The 21,354-nt window shown below is 43.8% G+C and overlaps 1 protein-coding gene across 10 annotated transcripts in view; it reads right to left on the bottom strand.

Annotated features, from left to right (window-relative positions):
* Positions 1-21,354, bottom strand: part of PHF10 (PHD finger protein 10) — an 885,396-nt gene that overhangs the window by 849,134 nt on the left and 14,908 nt on the right. For 8 of the 10 annotated variants that reach the window (XR_003855489.1, XM_029594266.1, XM_029594268.1 and 5 more), the window contains exon 2: positions 6,476-6,648. Coding sequence is in view for 7 of the 10 variants with exons in the window: in XM_029594266.1 (XP_029450126.1) it covers positions 6,476-6,559 (84 nt within the window). In the remaining 3 variants the exon portion in view is untranslated. Of the gene's footprint in view, positions 1-6,475; positions 6,649-21,354 lie in introns of those variants that run through there. The other 2 variants (XM_029594273.1, XM_029594275.1) reach the window with 2 other exon arrangements.

Below are 21,354 nucleotides of genomic sequence, written 5' to 3'. Positions count from 1 at the left end.
GCTTAATTTGTCTGCTCTCGTGTTCGCAAGACCTGGAAGGTAGGACGCCTGTAAGATCTTGTTGCGTTCTGCCCATTCCCATATCTGAACCGCTTCCTTGGAAAGTGTCAGCGAACTCGATCCCCCCTGTTTGTTGATGTAGAACATGGCTACTTGATTGTCAGTATGGATCATTATTAACTTTCCTTGTAACCATGACTGGAATGCCATCAAAAAGTTCTTGATTGCTCTTAATTCCAGTAGATTTATTTGGAGACTTTGTTCTGCTGCGGACCAAAGACCTTGAGTGTCGAGATGTAACAGATGGGCCCCCCATCCTATCGTAGAAGCATCTGTTGTGAATATTATCCTTACTTTGTGGGACATTTGCTGGGTCAACTGATTCCATTGAGATTTCAGACCCCACTGGAGACGTCTCATATGCAGACGGGTATTCTGGACTACATGAATTGCCGCCGCCATATGTCCCAAAGGCACTAGTATTTGATGAGCTGGAACTACTGTCTGACGTAAGGGTCTGAGAAAGAGACTGTAGGATTTTCATTTTGTCCAGAGGGACAAAAGCTCTAGATATTGGTGTTTGAATCAATGCCCCTATGAATTGAATGGATTGGGAGGGATGGAGTTGAGACTTTTCGTAATTCACTATCCATCCCAAGTTTTGTAGACAAAGGAGCGTGCATTCCACTTGTTGCTTCAGGAGTTATGGATTTGGAGATACCAGAAGCCAGTCATCCAAGTAAGGGAATATGTTTATTCCCTGTTTGCGTAAGTGTGCCACAACAACAGCAAGACATTTTGTGAATACTCGCGGGGCAGAGGAGAGACCAAATAGGACTACTTTGTATTTATAGTGATGACTCGCAACTTGAAAACAAAGGTAACGCCAAAAATCCTTGTGGCTTGGTATGTGATTGTACGCATCCTTTAGATCCAGTGAGCATATCCAGTTGTTCGCTTGTAGAAAGGGAAGTATTGTTTTGAGCGAAGTCATTTTGAATCTTTCTCTTGTGAGGTGTTTGTTTAGGGCTCGCAGGTCTAAAATAGGGCGTAGGCCTCCCGACTTCTTGGGAATGAGGAAATATTGGGAGTGGAAATTGTTCTCCCTTCTAAGAAGAGGGGATTGGCTGGATTGCCTTCTGGCGAAGGAGAATGGAAACTTCCGTCATGAGAGAAGAGACCTGATTTTGGGGAGTCTTGGAAGTGATGAGATGTGGAAGGAGCTGAAAAGCAGCTGGTACCCTTGAAGTATAATACTTAAAACCCATCGATCTGTGGTAATTGTGGACCACTGGGAATGAAATAACGATAGTCTCCCCCCCACGTGAACTGTTGTGGCAAGATGATTTAAAGAGACTGCTTTGGCATCTGTTGAGAGGTTTGTCGTTTTTGTTGTCTTGGTGTTCTTTGACATGGTCTTTGTCCTTGCAGCTGGGATTGCTGTCTCTAAGGTTGGTAAGGCTGTTGTCTATAACTAGGTTGGTAAGGTTGATAGTAGCGGTACGGTCTGCGATAGTGGTAACCTTTTCTATATTGACCCAAGAAGTGTTTAGATGTCGAAAGCGTATCCAGAGGCGTCGTCAAAGACTGGACCGCTATATTCTGTTCTTTAATAAGAGACACCGTCTCTCGTAGCTTCTCTCCAAAGAGGTTATCTGGTCTGCATGGCAAATTGGTTAGCGTGTCATGTACGTCCTCTCTAATACTGCTGGCCCTGAGCCATGCCAGACGTCTAGCGGAAATGGAAGTAGCTGATGATCGTGAAGAGGTGTCAAAGGCTTCATATGATGTCCGCAACAAAGGATGTAAGCCTTCCTGCAGATCCCGGAAGGGTTGAGGTAGTGGAGCATATCCTTGTGAAGTAGTAAGGAATGGCTGAAGCTGTTGAGTACAATTAAATAAATATTGTATTATTGGGGGGGGGGGGGGGGTGGAGTCAAGATGGCAGACTAAGCAGACGCACTGTGCTCCTGCGTCTCTTTCCCGTTGAAATATTTCGTGAGTAAAAATGCCTGCAAAACGAAAGGGGAGACCCAGAGCTTACCCTTCTACTTCGGCGATCCCAACCAGACAGAGAACGATTGTACAGCGTGTCACCGGCTCCGGGGCAACGGCGCTGAGTGGTCCAGCTGTCGGATCACAGAGGGGAGCTAGTGACCCGACCTCGGAGGAGGTTTCCCTCAGCCCATTCGACGACCGACTTCCACCAGCTGCGCGTGCGACTTCGACACGCTGAAGTGTTAGCTCTTGAAAGGCAGCTTGAAGGGGCAGCGTCATTGGGAGAGCAGGCGCGGACCTCCGTGGAATATGGAGAGACCTTCCTGGGTGAGAACGAACTGGGAAGGAGAGAAGAATAGCGGAACCCTAGAGGTGAGATGCCGGGGCAGGGCTCCCTTCCCCACACCATGGGAGAGGTAACTTTGGAAAAACCACAGGTAGTCACGTTGGATTGCCTGTGGAATTTTTCATCTGTGATGGCGAAGTCCATAGCGGAATGCTCGACTAAAATGAATTTGGTTTCCTGTCAGCTAGATACTTTGAATAATAACTTTGATGGATATAAATTGGAAGTATCTGAGAAAATTTCTGATTTGGAGACAGGACTGAAACAGGGTAAAGAAGTACAGGCATCAATAATACAAGATTGTGGAATGATTAAAAGAAAAATTGAGAAAATGGAGAACACATTAAGGCATTTAAATCTGAGGATTCTCAATTTCCCCAGGGTTGTTGGAGAATTTCCTAGGATAACTGTGAATCGGTATAATCATGAAGTTTTGGAGATTTCCCCTGATAAGACTCCACCCCTGGAGAAGGTGTATTTCTTGCCTACACGAAGAAATCAACATAAACCACTAACTCAAAATGTGTTAGAAAATATGACTGAGTTTTTGGAATCCTCCACTTATGAAATTGCTGAAAAAGCAACATTATTGATTTCCTTCTTTAATGAAAATGATATGGGAATAATTATGCGTGCATACTTTAAAAAGATTAATGTACCTTTTATGGGATCCTGTGTTTGAATATTCCCAGATTAACAAAAGAAACCCAACAGAAAAGAAAGAGCTTTCTAGCTTTAAAACAGGAAGTACCGTATTTTTCGCTCCATAAGACGCACCTGACCATAAGACGCACCTAGGATTCAGAGGGGGAAAATTAAAAAAAAAAAAATTGTGCTAAACCGGCTCTGCGTCTGGGCGTCTTATGGAGCAAATTAGGGGAGTGCATAGTTTTTTTTTTCTCCCCATTTTGTTTTCGGGTCTGGGGAGGGCCATTTCGGTCCACTCCCCAGATCAGAAAATTTTTCTTTCTGTGGGAACCCCCAAACCCCCCCCCCCCATCCCTTTAAATTAACAACCTCCACCCCCCTGACCCCCCCAAGACCTGCCGAATTAATTTCCTGCAACCCCCCACCCTCCTGACCCCCCCAAGACCTGCCGAATTAATTTCCTGCAACCCCCCACCCTCCTGACCCCCCCAAGACCTGCCAAACGTCCCTGGTGGTCCAGCGGGGGTCCAGGAGCGGTCCGGGAACGATCTCCTGGGCGTGAGCCGTCGGCTGCCAGTAAACAATATGGCGCCGACGGCCCTATGCCCTCACTATGTCACTGAGACCGACCGCTGCTATTGGTCGGTCTCAGTGACATAGTGAGGGCATAGGGCCGTCGGCGCCATTTTGTTTACTGGCAGCCGACGGCTCACGCCCAGGAGATCGTTCCCGGACCGCTCCTGGACCCCCGCTGGACCACCAGGGACGTTGGGCAGGTCTTGGGGGGGTCAGGAGGGTGGGGGGTTGCAGGAAATTAATTCGGCAGGTCTTGGGGGAGTCGGGGGGGGGGGTGTTTGTTAGATTTTTGTTTGGTTTTTTTTTTATATTCGCTCCATAAGACGCACATACATTTTCCCCCCACCTTTGGGGGAAAAAAAGTGCGTCTTATGGAGCGAAAAATACGGTATTCACTTTTGGTACCTCTTTCATGCTCAGGTTCCCATGCAAACGTGTTCTTAAGTATGGGAGGGACAGTTATATTTTTTTTCAGTCCGAACAGCTAAGGAGCTTTGTAGATGCTAAAAAGTTCGAACAGCAGATGGGTAGCAGTTTAAATGGTCCAGATAACGAACTAGCTTCGGGTATCTCTTATTTCCTGTTTATTGTTTTTTCTCTTTTTGTCTTATCTCCCTTGATTTTGCAGTTCACCCCCCCCCCCCCCCGCCCCCCCCTCATTCTTGTGGTCTAATAAGGTGTATTTAATCTGGGATACTTAATTCAGATAATAATATTTCCTTTTGTTAAAATTCCCCTGTGATGTAAATCACCATGTTTCTTTAACAAAGATAAGCTTTATATATTATTGATTTAAAAAACCTAATAAAGAGAAAATTAAAAAAAAAATATTGTATTATGTAAAATTGGTGGTGGTTGATTCTAGAATTAAGCATAGAATTTTGATAAATTTTCTTAGCAAAGTCATCTAAGAGTTTATTGTCCTTTCCGGGGGGGGGGGGGGGTGGGGGGGGGTGTTGGAGTATAGTCTGTTTTTCTTGGCTCTCTTCATTGCCAATTCAACGACTATTGAATTGTGTGGAAGTTGTACGTTTGCATAGTAGGAAGTTTTGTGCATCCGGTATTTTAAATCTATTTTCTTAGAAATAGATGGAAGAAGATGTGGAGTACCCCCACGCTTTATCCATAAGACCTTCCAATATTTGGTGGGGAGGTAGAGCAGTTGGTTCAGATGGAACATCTAGTATTTGGAGAATCCCCATAACTTCAGATCTCAGATCTGGTAGTTTTTGAGTTTCTATATTTAAGGTTAATCCCAGTTTTTCCAAGAATTTAGTGTAAGTTAAATCTTCCGGTGGGGAAGTTGGTTGAGGAAGATCTAATGGGGGGTCTGATTGAATACCCGTTGAACTTCCAGGCGATGATACCGGAGAAGGATCTGGTGAGATAGTGTGAACAGAAGAGAGAGGTGATTGTTGTGGAGATGGCAGGTTCTGAGATGGATCCAGAGACCCCTGCGGTGATGTAGGAATCTGAGGATCTGGTGGTAAAATGTTAGGATCAGATGGTAAACCATGAAAAAACATATGTAACAGCATAGTTATTTGAGACATTGTCTCTTCAGCTGATTGACGATGTTGATGGACAGGTAATCTTGTCGATTTTTTCGATCGTTTAGACGGTCCTAGTGACTGATGAATAAGGAGACCTTGGTCTCTTTTTGAATTGTTTAGGACGAGCTCCACGATCTGGGGATGATTCCCAGGCCCCTGGAGAGTACTCAATAATAACATCTGACAAAACTGATAAGGGAGAGTGATGACCTCCTTGATGAGATGGAGTTGTAGTATGTTTTGTCTTTGACAGAGATTTCCTCGATTTATTTGGAATTGTCGGTGTTGAGACTGGTTTTTCCGGTTACTTGGGAGAAGGCTTCTTAGTCTTTTGATGTAATTGCGTCGTAGACTGATGAGATGCGTCTTGGTGCGTCGTAGAAATAGACTTCTTCGATGGGGTCGACTCATGCGTCGGTAGCGTCGTATGAGGCATTGACACAGGATGCGATGCCGGTTTTAAACGGCGCATGTGTCGTAGTCTGCGGAACGGCCGAAGCATGCATGGATGCCGACGCATCCTGCTACTCACGGCCCTCCGATGCCGAATGCGCGCATCGAGGGGCTTCGGATCTGGGCTTTTGCCTTCCCGGGGAAGACAAAGTCGATCGATCATCCGCCGGAGAGGGGGCATATGTCTACCTCAATCTCTCCATCTTTTCTTTTCGCTGTCTTCTGGCCCTTGAGGACATCTTTCCACAGTCCCTAAACGCAGCCTGATCATGGTCGGGACCGAGGCATAAATAGCAATAATTATGCCCGGTCACAGACATAATTTTGTCGCAGGTACAATATTTAAACCCTGGGCTTTTCGGCATCCTGTCTTCTTTCCGTCGCGATACTTTGAAAAAACTTTTTTTTTTTTTTACTTTCAGTCAGGGCGAGAGTGTAACCGCGGAAAACAAACTAAGAGGGAGCTTGAGGACCGCGGGAACCACAGAGCAGGCGCACTTCAAAGCTCTTCGAGCTAAGAGTAGCTCCGCCTTCGTGACATCACAGATGACATCACCCACTGTGCATGGCTAAATGCCCTGCTTATCGCAGGAAAATATTGTCTACCTCAGGGCTTTCCAAAACTGTCCTGGGAACCACACAGCCAATCAGGTTTTCATGATATCCACAATGAATATTCATGAGAAATTTGCAAATCATGGAGACTCAGTGTATGCAAATTTATCCTGAAAACCTGCCTGGCTGTGGGGTCCCCAGGACTGATTTGAGAAGTCCTGGTCTACCTGAAGTTTGTATTTTCCAATTCAATAAAAAGTATCTCGAACTATAAACATTCTGTCACTGACTCCAGAGCCCTATCTCACACAGAATATTCATAAGCACAACAGTGTCCAAGGTTCACCTTGATTTTGTTCAGGGTGCCACTGTTTTCTAGGGTCTGAACCAGTAGGTCCCCAAGTTCTGTGTCCTCTTCCATTGCAGACATCCGCTCTTACAACACAAGAAGCTAATTTATCATTACAGAGTCACCACATTCAGGATTCAGTGGTAAGAAGACCCGCAGTAGCAAATTTTCTATTGACAAAAAAGAAACAAGTAGATAGATTATTTTTTTTTCTACATCAAGAGCTCAGCAATGAAAAACGATTCAGTAATTCTGGTTCTCTTAATCACTGTACAAAAAAATGTTTCTAAATAGAAAAAGCATTTACCATTTCAAACTTTGCATATTCAGCCACTTTTTGTTTCTGATACCACGTATTTAATATATATATGTGAATGCATTTTTCTGTATAATTAGGAAGATTTTGCTTATGTTCCAAGGAAATAGATCCCATGTGCAACAGATTATCAATTGGTAAGTCAGGAGTACTTTTAATTAAAGTGGACTGTCTAAATCTAAAAAGAATAAACATTTTTTGAAATTCATATAGGAAGAAGATTATGATTATGATTGTGGAATGATCATTGTCAATGTATGATTCTTATTAATTTTTTTTTTTGTAATTAAAGCCCCAAATCCCAGGACAGAATCCCAGCAACTTTTGAAAATATGTGCGCTTCTCTCAAACTCCTCTCTCCACTTCTGTCCCTGGACAATCATATCCACCTACAAACCAGTTCCCCTATTAATAATTAAATTTCCCAATGAAACAAAAGTTTGCAACCTCAATGCCTGGTCATTTTTTTTATTTAATTATGAGGTTAATAAATGAGCTTTACTCTCCACTTCAGTTTCTTTCAAGATGACTAAATTATGAATGTATATGAAAGACATGTGAATGGATAATTGCTAGGGCTGAAGTATTGACAATTGGTGCTACTACTCAAGTTTCAAGCTTATGCAAATTCAATCCCTTTTATATCCATTCCTCTCTAGAATGTCTAAATTAAATTCACATTCTGCCCTTTTTCCTTTTCTACCATAAATCCAAAAGTAGTCATTAAGAAGGCAATATTCAAAGTATTTTTCTTGAGGAAAGGGGCTTTTTGAGAATAGCCCACACGCCATGCAGAGAAAAGTATGCATGTTGCCCAACAACTAGCATACTTTTAACTGCATACTGCAGAGGCTTACCCAAGATTTGGGTTTTAGGTTGTGAGAGACAACACCTCATGTTTTGAATTTTCAAAACCCCATTCATTGTTTTGGATGGAATAAGTACCCACAGAAAAAGGAGGCATAAATCTCAGGTGCAAACTAGGGTTTGTACCACTCTAAATCTAGTTCCCCATCTTCAAAATAACACATAGTACAAAGCAAAGTACCATGAGGCCAAAAATCAGATCACACCACTTACTAACTTTGTGACTTTACCAAATCTAAACCTTAGGTTCTTTGCATCTTTTGTGCATTTGCAACAATGGAAGAAACATATAAATTAAATGCCAATTACCTAAACAGCATCAAGGAAATATTAAACATAAAACGCATCCTCAACTTTGACAAAACTGAATTAATAGTACTAGACAGAAAGAACAACTCTCTGAATACACCGCCGCTAAATCTCATGAACCAAAATTCAAGCTTATCTCCAACCAACCATGCCAGCAACCTTGGAGTAATAATCGACAAAGAACTTTCATTTAAAAACCATATATCAACAAAAATCAAAGACGGTTATCATAAACTACTTACACTCCGTCATCTAAAACAGTTTCTCTCAAATAATGACTTCAGATCAGTCTTGCAATTATTAATTTTCTCCAATATAGACTACTGCAACTCTACTCCTCAACTTACCTCTAAACACCATTCAACCTCTCCAAATCCTGCAGAATGCAGCTGCAAGAATCCTTTCAGGTTCCAAAAAGCATGAACACATCACCCCAACCCTTATATCACTTCATTGGCTGCCAATACAGGATCAAATACAAAGTCCTTTCCATCCTACATAAAATTATATATGAAGAACAGAAAAATTGGCTAAGCCCCTACACATTCACCTTCATACCCAAGTAGAAACCTGAGGTCAGCAAATAAAGGACGCCTAAAAACACCACCAGCGCACTCAACTCACCTCTACTCAAAATAGAGCAATATTCCTTGGTAGCCCAAAACTTTGGAACTCCCTCCCAACTAAACTCAGAATTCAAGAAAACCTAAAAGCATTTTAAAAAAAGAGTTAAAAACTTGGTTGTTCAACAAAGCATACCAAACCACCCAAAGAATCAACTAAACATCACCGCCCTCCAAAACAACCGCATGATTAAATGAAAATCACAACTATACTTTTCTAAAATAAGAAAGAACTCGTTTATTGATCTTAAACATGATTTTGTTTACTACTAAGCCTAATAACATGTTATGTTTTACACCCCTTGTCAACCCCCATTATCCCTATAACCTTATTTTTGTAAACAGTTATGATGGAGTTATTTTAACGTTTCCAAATGACTGTATATAAAACTCATTAAATAAATAAAAAAAATCTAAACAATTGTTCTGGAGTTGCAGGATGGAATTTCACCTCAGACTTGCTGATTAAGTGGCATGCAGTGAGATTCACAGTCAGAGATTTAATAATTGATCAAACCTTCATTTCCCCACTTTCTCTCCTATCCATTGCCTCTCATAGTAACATAGCAATGACGGCAGTAAAGGACCAATGGTCCATCCAGACTGCCCAGCAAGCTTCTTCTAGTATTGTGTGTCACGCTCTCTCACACTCCCTTTATTCCTTCTCATGCTCTGTACCCGTTCCTTTCAAATCCTTCATAACATTTCCACAGAACAAAAAAGGGTAGCAGAGGCCACACAAGTGTCAATAAAAGTAATGCCGCTTTTATTGACACTTGTTAATTTGTGTGTCTAACTTGCCTCCCTCTCCTCCTGCATGCAGTTTCATTCAACCAGTAAGTACACACCAAAGAGGAGCAGATAGTGCGATGTCAACAGGATAAATTGAGGCAGTATTTTTATCTACCCCCATGCTGCCACTACTGCTCTCTTCTCTTTCACAGTGCTCTAGCAGTTTTAGGCGACTGAGGATGCATTTCGCCATCCAAGCTAGGCCTCCCTTTCCTCTACTCTTTGACATCTCTTTCATGAGATCTGCCTGCTATTTTTGTCAGCTGGAAGCCACCGGACATGTTAGCTTATTTTTAATTTAAAATTATTTCTATACCACATAATCACCGAATTCAAACGGTTTACAGATTTATACATAAGTCAAACATTGAGTTAACATCAGAGTTACTATCATAGCACATAAAATCCAAAATGAATCAAATATAAAATACACAGAATAAAAATGAATCAAAATAAATTATCAAACAAAATCCACAAAATAATATGAACTAAAATGGAACCACAGATAAATATATTTCAATCATCTTATAGAACCTTCTTCTAGTTACTCAATACATGTTAAAATCTCTTGTTTAAAAAGCCAAGTCTTAAGACTTGTGGCACATAGTTGTTCAGGCATACTATTCTATAACAGCGAGCCAGACCACTGATATTGCTCCCTCATGCACTTCACTCAAATGGGCCTGCTGAATTGATGGCAAGGCGACACTTGTTTGCAGAACGTAAACATCTTTGTTTTGCATAAAACTGAAGCCTTGTTCCCAACCATCTATTTTCTAAATTATAAGTTTTATGAATCAACATTAAAACCTTATAATGAATTCTAAAATAAACTGGTAATCAATGAAGGTCAAATAAAACTGGTGTAATATGATCATACCTACTGACACCTGACAACACTCTAGAAGCAGAGTTCTGTAACAACTGTAGCGGCCTGGTTCTTTTGTAAACCAAGTAAGAGAGAATTTCAATAGTATACATTAGTAAAAACAAGCATCTGTAAAGCTAACCTAAATTCGCCTGAATCTGGATAGTGTTTTAAATGATGTAAGACTGTAAGCGTGCAGTAACCTATTTTCACAATTCTGCACACCTGCTCCTTTATGAATAACTTAGAATCAAGCTGGATTCATAATTCGCATACAACCTGAGATCAAGGGATTTTCAACTCCTTCAAAATTGAAGGCTCGGAGATTTTCGGTATATGACCTTTCCATGAGCACTAGAATTTCAGACTTACTTGTATTCAGGGCCAAACAATTATGGTATAACCGTGTTTTTATTGTCTGCAGATAGATGGTCAATTCCTTCAGGGAATTAGCTATTCTATCCTTAATTGGCAAACAAAACTGAATGTCATCAGCAAAACTTCTAAAATCTACACCCAATCCAACCAACAGTTTACACAACACTGCAAGATATATATTGAACAACGAAACTGACAAGAAAGTCCCCTGAGGAACACCAGTTTTGACTTTAATCCAAAGTGAAGCTGGTTCTCAAAAATAACTTGGAAACTCCAATTAGTGAAGAAGAAAGAAAACCACAAAATAAAAAAAGTCTGTGATTCCTAGCTCTATCAAATGAGATCAAAAGATTGTGGTCTATCATCAAACACTGTAGATATGTCAAGCAGCACCAACAAATATCTCTGTCAGTAGTCAAAATCCTTTAAAATTGTACCAGATAATGATAACAGTAAAGTCTTCATACTATTGTTCTTTCTGAATCCATATTGTTTGGAATTTAATAGTGCATTGTCCTCTAAATAATCATCCTGTTTATGAACAACTTTTTCTATAAGCTTGGCCATAAAAGGTAGCTACAAAACAGGCCTATAGCTGCACGTACTCAAATAATCTAAGCTATTTTTTTTTTTATAACAAAGCCCGAACAGTAGCTCTCTTTAGAAAGTCTGGCAACACTACTTCTGCTAAAGAAGATAAATGGAGAAATTACTATTTACTTGATTATTTCCTTTCCTCTAAGGAAGGCAGGCCAATCCACATAAGTGGGTGGATTGGTCTTCCAGCAGACGGAGACAAAGTAAAAACTGATGCACAGACATATAACCCGACAGCAGCCCTCCAGTATGCTCTGGAAAAGCAAACTGTGGACAAACTGATTATACTTGAACATGACTATTAACAATCAACCACTCATGCTTACAATCAATTGGGTCCTAAAGAAATCTCACCCTATTATATATTTTATTTATTGTGAAAAAGTTTGAAAAAAAATAAGACTAAAAAATAATTTACTAAACTTTTTTTTTTTTGCAGAATTGGGAACACTGAGCTCAAAAATAAGAAGTAACATTCACTAAATTGAGGGACTGGTTAAGACCCTTACTAGTCCTCGGAGACTTCCGGCAATGACATCACCGGTAAGGAAGTCGGGAGACTGAGCTCTGCAATCCCCCTCCGAATTTCCCCTGTTAAAATCGTACAAAGGTGGCGAATCCGCAGCTCTTTGGCCTGAGAGGGACTTTGAAGGGCTCGTGCCCCCACCGGCGATTCTTCGGTGTACCGCAGATGGCAGAGGCTTGCGGCCGGTGCGGCGCGAAACGAAGCAACGCATCACATGGCCAAGATGGCGGCCGCCCCTAAAACTCACCTCCACTAATTAAATGAACTGACTGGCAATGTCGAGTGCTTCTGCCTGGAGGGGGGGGGGGGTATCTTTTAGCAGCCTGGTACCTCCACCGGAGATTTGTAGTTGCACTGCGGGAGGCAGGAGACTGCGGCTGGAGCAGAGCGGAGCAAAGCACAGCAAGGCCAAGATGGCGGCCACCATTGTGAGTTTCTCATCGTAATTAAAATGAACACCCCAGCGATTTAGTGGAGTTTCTGCCTGGGAGGGTCTCTGAAGGGACTGTGCTGCCAAAGGAGATCATAAGGTATGCCATGGGTAACAGGAGATTGTGGCAGGTGAGGAGCAGAACAGAGCACGACACCGCATGGCCAAGATGGTGGCTGCCCTTCTGAAATTTTCTCACTAATTAACAGAACAGACCGGCGTTTTTCAGGCGTTTCTGTTCCGGGAGATGTCTAAGTTTGGACCCATATCAGAGATTTTCAGCATGCCGCGAGTGGTATGAGACAGTGGCCTACGAGGAGTGGCGACAAAGCATGGCTAAGATGGCGGCCACAGACGAAGCCCCCAAGATGTTAGCAGCGGTCTCAGACGAGGTACTCCAGCAGATTTCTCAAAGCGTTTCCTCTGCATTGGATGCATGACTAATTAAGATCCAGACCTCTATGGATGACCTAATGGGGACACTGGAGGGGCAGGCGAAGCGGCTGGACCAGGCGGAGCAAGTGCTTTCCGACTACGGGAACTGGTTGGCAGATTCCGAGAGACATGTGGCGATGCTCCAGGCTCAGTAAAAAGACCAAGAGAATAGAGGTAGACGAAATAATCTTAAGATAATTGGACTTACGGAATCAGTGCCAGAGGGTGAGCTGATAAAATTTATGGAATCGTGGCTCCCCGGTGAGCTTGGCCTGATGATACTGGATGACAAGTTGTGGTGTGAACGAGCTCACCGGGTGGGACCGCCCCGAGAAGCACCGGCTAGACCCCCGCCAGTCATGGCGCGCATTCTCACCTGGACACACAAAACCCAGCTGCTTCGTGCTTTTCGTCAAAAATCTTCGGTGGAATATCAAAGCCACAAAATATTGTTCTTCAATGATTTCTCTGCAGTCATGGCGGCGCAACGGAAACAAATGTCACTGGCTTGCTCGGATCTTTATAAAAGAGGAATTCGCTTTGCCCTTCCATACCCGGCCAAATTGCGGGTACACCATGACAATCGGGTGCTTTATCTTAACTCGAAAGAAGCAGCCTCCAACTTCTTAGCAACGCTGGATACTCCCGGTGTAGCTTAACTAAGGATATCTGGACATGTGTGAGCTGCCTCAGATTGAGCAACTGATATGAGTGGCAATGAGAGCTGGCACTTCATGTTCAAGTGTGGACAGAGTTCTAAGTTCACAGCGTTTTTGATTATCATCTTTGCAGAACATGTCTTTGTTGGTTAGCACAGTTTCGTGTTTCTTTTCTTTTTCTCTTTCCATTTGAGTCTGTCACTGTGCCAGGCCCTTTGATCCTTCTGTTATGGCAGAGCATATAACCTGGGCCTGGAGGACCAGAACCTATTGGAGGGCCTATAGCTTTATGTTGGCTGAAAGGGGGGGGGGGCGGAGGAGGGGGGGTGCTTTTCCTCATCTGGAAGATGGTTCCGGATTTGGAAGGTCCCTGTGCCTCTTGGGGGGCATCTATAGTAATTGCATGGGTGTATGGATATGGCTGTGGAAGGTATTCTTGTGTGTAAGGGGGGGGAAGAGGGGTAGGGAAGGGAGGGTTGGGAGAATGGATCAGAAGAAGGGGGGGGGAAGGGACAGAGACCAGGGAATAATACTATTTGTATTGGATTTATTAGAACCGAGGGCTCAGGCTGGGGAGCCCAGGATCGTTCTGTACTGTGGTTACAGCAGGGGACAAAAACCCCGCTAGTTGGGCAATGCATGAATAGTGATCATGGCAACCGTTAAAATCATGTCCCTTAATGTGGATGGTATCCACTCTCTCATGCTATGATGCCAGCAATCCGAGAAACCCATCTTAATGATGTAGAGCATAGGAAACTAAAACGTGATTGGGTGGGACACTGCATATACTAGTCTTTTTCTGCTCGTAAGCGGGGTTTTGCCATTCTCATACACAAACAATTGCCTTTTCAGCTTACCCGGGTGTGCCACCACAAAGAGGGATGCTATGTCGTAGCTGCTGGAGTCCTCTATCAACAGCGAGTGATGTTTTGTATTCTCTATGTTCCTAATGTGTATTCACATGAGTTTTTTTCAGGGCTAGTGGGCATTTTGACTAGCTTTCCAGGTCATACTCTGGTGGTAGGGGGTGGATTTTAACACAGTGGCAAATGAATCACTTGACTGCCGCCCATCCAAGGTTGCTATGGCCCACGATTCTAACTTGGGAGTAAACCTTGTGTGTGAGAAACTCCATATATTGGATGTCTAGCGGATTCTGCACCCTAATGAGTTCGATTTTACCTTTCACTCCAACCCCCATCAGTCATATTCCCGCTTGGATTACCTATTGGTATCAGAAAGCATATTCCCTGGAGTTGTAGATGCTAGCATTGGTGCTATTTCATTTTCAGACCATGCTCTGGTGACCCTAACGCTAAAAGAAGAGCGAGGACCTCGGGGCCCTCTCTCATGGCGCATGTTTCATGCTCACCTGCAGGCTACGTGGAGAGAATATGTGGAGTTTAACACCTCCGCAGAGGTCTCTCCTGGACTCCTGAGGGAGGCTGGGAAGACTGTGATGCGAGGTCATATTATAGCTTATGTTGCCTAAATAAAAAGGCAACGTAATGCGGAAATCTTTCGCCTCACTGGAGTGTTCAAAAAAGTGCAGCAACAACACATGCACACCATGTCGTTAGCTGATAAAGATCTGGTGGACCAAGCGCGTACCATGCTTAATTCTTTACTACATCAGCGAGCCTCTAAATCATTGAAATATCAATTCCAGTTATATAAATATGGTAATAAAGCGAGCAGAATGCTAGCTATTCTGGTTCGACCTCGGAATCAGCGGCAGGTCATCGCTGGTATCTGAGGTCGGGAGGGCGGGCATAAGACAACAGCGGATATCTCAGCTAGGTTCCTGGAGTATTTTACAAGGCTGTATGCCCAAAAGACTCCTAACCTGGCCATCACAGAGCAGTTTTTTCAGGGGCTGACTTGGCTGCGGCTGACAGTGGATCAGCTAGTGACACTAAATACGCCTATCATCGATAATGAGGTGTACACAGCGATACAGGAGTTGAAGATGGGGAAGGCGGCGGGCCAAGATGGACTAGGGTCTGAATTTTATAAAATTTTGAAATTTCAACTTCTGGCCCCCCTGTCCCAATATTATAATGAGCGCTGGATTGTAAAAAGCTCCCTAATAAGGCCAACCGATCGGTTATTGTGGTCCTGACCAAAAAGAAATAAGGACCCTTTGGAGGTCAGCTCGTACCGACCTATCTACCTGATTAATGAGGATGTAAAGCTTTTAGCGACCATCCTTGTTAACTGATTGAATTGGTGTTTACCTGCTATAATTGATATAGACCAGACTGGATTTATTAAGGGGAGACAGGGTATCCGGAACATGAGGCACCTCATAGCAGCACTTAGTTATCACCCGACAACAGAGGCTTTGATACAGAGTCTAGATGCTGAGAAAGACTTTGACTCCATATCGTGGGAATATATGTTTTGGGCTCTGCGGCAATATGGGCTCTCAGGCCCATTCAGGACCTGGCTCGAGGCACTATATTGTAACCCTAGTGCGTGTATTTTGCTAAATGGTGCCCTTATGGACCCTTTCACACCACACAGTGGGGTAAGGCAAGGATGCCCTCTCTTGTTTGTGCTAGCAGTGAAACCTCTAGCTATTCGACTCCGGGGAGAAAAGGAATTTTGGGGGACTTATAGTGTTGGTAGCCACCCTTTGAAAATCGCTCGTTTTGCCGATTATTTGTAGGACTACTGCACCATAGCATTCCGGTGATTATCAATATTTTTGACCAATTTCAAAGTATTGCCGGGCTGAAGATTAATATTTCTAAATCTGAGGCCCTGGCACTAGACCCAGCACTACCACAATCTTGGAGCGACTCCTTCCCATGGGCTTCTGGTAAGCTGTGATACCTGGGGGTCTGGATTCAGAGGGATTTGGGACAACTATATGAATTGAATCTTTCTGCAATTATCACTAAGGTACAGGCACAGTTATTGGCATGGCGATCTCTCCCACTCTCTCTGTTTGGCAGATGAGCCCTGTTGAAAATGGTGATTTTTCCAAAAATCCTCTATGTGCTCCACATGCTCCCTTGTTGGCTTACTGTACGTGATTTAAAGCGCTTGCACTCCAGTATCTCAAACTTTTTGTGGCGGGGTAAGGCTGTTCATATTAAATATACTACTCTTGAAAACCCCAGGCAGGTGGGAGGGTGTGGAATACCGGATTTCCAGCTCTACAATGTGGCATGCCAGAAGAGATTTGTGGGAGAATGGCTGACAGACTTATTACTACTGTGAATAAGGGCTAGTGAGTAGAATGACAGCGCCTTGGTCACCACTCTGTCTGTGGCAACTTCAACCTTCTCAACTCTGCGCCCTGGACTTCCCTAGACTACTCCTGAACCCCTGTATTCGCGCCTGGAGGTGGACGCGGGCGCTTTATGGGATGACAGCCTCCACTTCCTTGCTGATGCCATTCGTGGGTAACTTGGATTTTGTGCCGGGACTCCGAAGTGTCTTTCAGCAGTGGGCTAGTCGTAGGGTAGTTTTTGCCTTTCACCTCTATGACTCAGAGTCTCATGGGCTCTTGGACTTCCAAACCCTGTGTAAAGATTATCACTTATCTCCACGCCACTTCTTTGCATACCTACAGGTCAGACACTATTTGCAATCTCTTACGTGGACGTCGGAGGGGGGTGGCTGCAGAAACTATTTTTGCAAATGCAATGTTTGATGCAGCATGCCTTCATAATACTATTGCTGGCTGGAAGTCCGTGGGTCAGGCTCGCAAAACACACGACTTTCTACAGCTGCTGGCAAGTAGGTGGTCCAGAATCTTGACTTGTGATATTACGGTGGACTACATGACTTGTTTCAAATCCCTCTATGCTCAAAATCCAGACATGGGGCTTAGAGAGCTGCAGTTTCGAATTCTTCATTTGACCTATGATGATGTTCGCCGATTCCAGATGGGCCTTACTGACTCCCTGCTATGTATCAAATGCGGCCAGAAGGAGAGCACTTTCTTACATAGTCTACTGCATTGTCCGAAGCTCATACAGTTCTGGGCAGCTGTGATGGATACAATTACCCACGGCACAGGTCTGGCTACGCGAACATCCAGTACTGCCCTGATGACTCACCCTTTTTTGGCACGGATACCAGGTACTTACTCCAAGGTAAAATTTGGGAGAGTTGCTGCCCTGCTGGCATGCCATACGATCCTATCGGTGTGGGTAGAACCTTCGACATCTCCCACCATAGTGGCCTGGCATAATCGGATGGCTATGTCCATGCAAATGGAACAGATGGACTGTATGGCAGGTACTCGCAAAAGAGATAAGCACCCTGAGGGATGTTGGCAGGTGTTTTATATAATCTTACCCAAGGAAATCCAAACTGGCTTGCTGGAAATAGGCTATAGTGTGTCCTGGAGTTAAATTCCCTGGACTCGGGGGGGGGGGGGGGGGGGGGGGGGGGGGGGGGGGGGTGTGCTGATGTTGTGGATGTGGAGGTATGTCTGGGAGAGCTGGGAAGAATGTGATGTTGGATGTCTGGGGTTGTTGGAATGCATGGGAATTTCTTGATTTGAGGTGCTGGGGGGGGAACCGGGGAGATAAAAGAAAACAAGGGCGGCAAGAATTGCACTATATGTTTTGTTGAATGTTTACAAACTTTTGGTATTGTGTGTATACACTGTTGCTGCAATATTATGCCATGTTGGCATTGGCTGTACCATAACGTTATTTGGTGTATGGCTGCATATTCTTGCTGCAACTAATAAAAAATATTTTGACAAAAAAAAAAAAAAGCACTTACTAGTCCTCAAACGAATAGCAGGAACAGTCTACAGTGTCTGCATCTAAAGGACAAAACAAAGGAAAAAGCAGCAGCCGAGGGCAGGTTATGGATTGGCCTGCCTTCCTTAAGAGGAAAGGAAATTATCAGGTAAGTAGTAATTTCTCCTTTGCGCTTAGACAGGCTATGCCACACAAGTGGGATGTACCAAAGCTACTCCCAAACATGGCATGTGGCTGCGCACGATCCAGTCAATACTTACTGTGCAAAGGTGGCTTCCTCCCAAGCCCAAACATCCAAGCTGTAATGCTTGGAAAAGGTATATAAAGAGGACGACATTGCTGCTTGGCAAATCTCGACTGGAGACAATACCGCCCGAGCCCTTGTGGCATGTGGTCTGATCTGCTTTGGCAAAGGAGTCTCCGCATCCACGAAGGCGGCCGTGATGACTTCCTTAACCCAATGGGCTATAGTTGCCTGCATCTCCAGTTCACACTATTTAACTTCACCATGGAGCATAAACAATCGATCAGACTTCTGGACAAATTTAGTAACCTCCAAGTACTGCAACAGACGCCGCTTGACATCCAAGGTATGCAAAAGACTATACTCAGACTCATCTCTATCACTGTCCACCATGGGCTGAGAAATAGCCTGATTCAAATCAAACTTTGAAACCACTTTCAGAAAAAAAGAAGGCACAGTGCAAAGCTCTACCATCCCTGGCATCACACGCAGAAAAGGCTCACAGCAAGAAAGAGCCTGCAGTTTGGAAACCATATGTGCAGAACAGATTGCCATGAGAAAAGCTCTCTTCGAGGTAAGCAGCTGCAAGGAGAGGCCACGCCAAGAAATTCAGGACCAGATTAAGGTCCCACAGTGGCAACGGTAGCCACAAAGAAGGATGAAAATGCGTATCTCCCTTCAAGAACCAGGACACATCTGGATGGGAAGACAAAGGCCCACCACTGACTTGCCTTCTAAAGCAATCAAGAGCTGCCACTTGCACCTTCAAGGTGTTAAGGGCCACACCCTTATGCAATCCTTCCTGCAAAAATTCCAAAATTAAAAGAATTTCCACTTTGAGAGGCTGAGAACATCGCATCTCACAGCAGGCCTCGAAAACTCTCCAAACTAACGTAAGCCAGAGACGTAGAAAATTTCCTGGTCTGGAGAAAAGTGGAAATCACTGCAGCAGAATAACCAAGCTTCAATAACTGAGCCCTCTCAATGGCCAAACCATAAGACAAAATCAACGCGAATGGGTCCCTGATGCAACAAATCCTTCCTGAACAGCAGTCAGAGAGCTGCCCACCAGCAGCCTCTATACATCGGCATAGCACGGCCTCTGGGACTAATCTAGAACCACCAAAAGTACGGTTTCGGTCTGACTTCCAATCTTTTGAACGATCCTGCCCATCAGTGGCCAGGGCAGGAAGGCATATAACATTCTGCCCCTCCTGGCCGTACCTATACAAGAGCATCAATACCCAGTGCTTTCGGATCCCTTCTGCAACTGAAGAACCGTGGAACCATCGTGTTGGCTAAGGATGCCAGCAAATCCAGAGATGAGGGTGCAACTATGAGTTAAAAGGCTTTGTCTGACACTCCAACTGTCCAGGGTCCAAGCTCTGTCTGCTGAGAAAGTCAGCTCTTACACCATCTTTTCCGGTAACATGAGAGGCAGATATGTCTAGAAGATGTTGCTCTGCCCATACCATGAGCGCATAAGAACACAAGAAATGCCATACTGGGTCAGACCAAGGGTCCATCAAACCTCAGCGATCTGCTCCGATATCTCATCTATGGCTCAACAACTCTCCTTGTTTCAAGTGCGACTGGAAGCGGTGGAATCCCAAACTGAGTCACTTCTTCTGACCACAGGCCCGCTCCTGCAACAGACTCAGAAGCTAGAGCTCCTGCAACAAGATTTTGAAGACCTTGCTAATTGGAACCGCCACAACATACACATACTTGGCATACCCGAAGGTATGGAATGTTCCAATATAATTCAATTTCTAACAACATTAATCCCAAAATGCCTCCAATTGAAATTTCGGCTACCTTTTGAAATCGAATGGGCCCACCGAATCCCTTCCAGGCCTCTAAAAAGCTCCCGCTACCCGCGGCCTATAATATTCAAACTGCTGCGCCATCCTCAAGTCCTAGAAGTACTGACCGCTGCCCACACTAAACTGCCTGTTGTCCATTAACGTCATACCCTTCTTTTTGTACCGGATTTGGCTAAATCCTATGCAACCAAACAGAAGGTGTTACTGGCTTTGTGCCCTCGTCTGCAAGCACTGGGCGCCAGATATGGCCTTATGTACCCAGCGCGTGTGCGGGTGACACGTCACAATCAAATGAGGACCTATGAAACACCCAAGGAATTAGATTCCTTCATCTCAGATTTGGAATGATCGCAAAACATGGTTACGTGAGGAAACCCCTTCTTTTTTTGGCAATTCTGGCAATGTCCTTTCCATACCGGTGATTTTTGGAACACTTCCTCTTTTTTTTTTCTCTCAATGGTAACGCTATCGGATCAGCGTACTTAATGACAGACTTTTTTTTTTGTGGCACACCTTCATTCAAGATGCCCTTTTCTTTTCTAACTCAGATCACGTTTTTAGCAGGTGAAGGTTTTTTCCTGTTATCTTGAACACTTCAAGTTGGATCTTGTTCAGCAGTTGGTTCTGTCCTCATAGCCATTTTAAATTGGCTATGTCTCTTGATTATTCTTACTCCTATTCGTCTAGTCTTAATTTTTTTTTTTTTAATATTTTTTCTATGCTTTGGGCTACTTAAATGCTTTGATTATATGTAAGCTGCTGTCCTGTGCATCACATAATAGTGTGAATGGAATTATTCAATTGCCTGTATATAAATCATGGCTCCTAGCTCAGAAATACAGGTAGTTCCCTTAAAATGTCAATGGTCTCTCTCACCCCATTAAACGAAAGACGATATTGCTATAACTTCATTCGTTGAAAGTGGATTGTGGCTATGCTCCAAGACATTCATATCTCTACCTCTGAGTCTCTTAAGCTAAAACAAGCTTGGGTCGGGGAAGTTTTTTTGAGTCCAGTTATTCATAAGAAACCAAGGGTTGCCCTTTTATGTCATAAAAAATTGGATGTCCAGGTCCTTCATCAGTCAACTGACCCTGATGGTCCATGGGTACTTGTTCAGGTTCGTATTGGGTCAGAAAATTCACCTTCTTTAATTTATATGCCCCAAACTCAGATGATCCTGTATTTTTTCAGGATGTTTTTGCACAATTATTAAACGATGGCACATCTCCACTGATTTTGGGGGAAGACTTTAACCAGCCCCTTGACCTTG

Source organism: Rhinatrema bivittatum, chromosome 3, assembly GCF_901001135.1.
Source record: "Rhinatrema bivittatum chromosome 3, aRhiBiv1.1, whole genome shotgun sequence".
Lineage (NCBI taxonomy): Eukaryota > Metazoa > Chordata > Amphibia > Gymnophiona > Rhinatrematidae > Rhinatrema > Rhinatrema bivittatum.
This window is presented reverse-complemented; position numbering and strand designations above follow the sequence as displayed.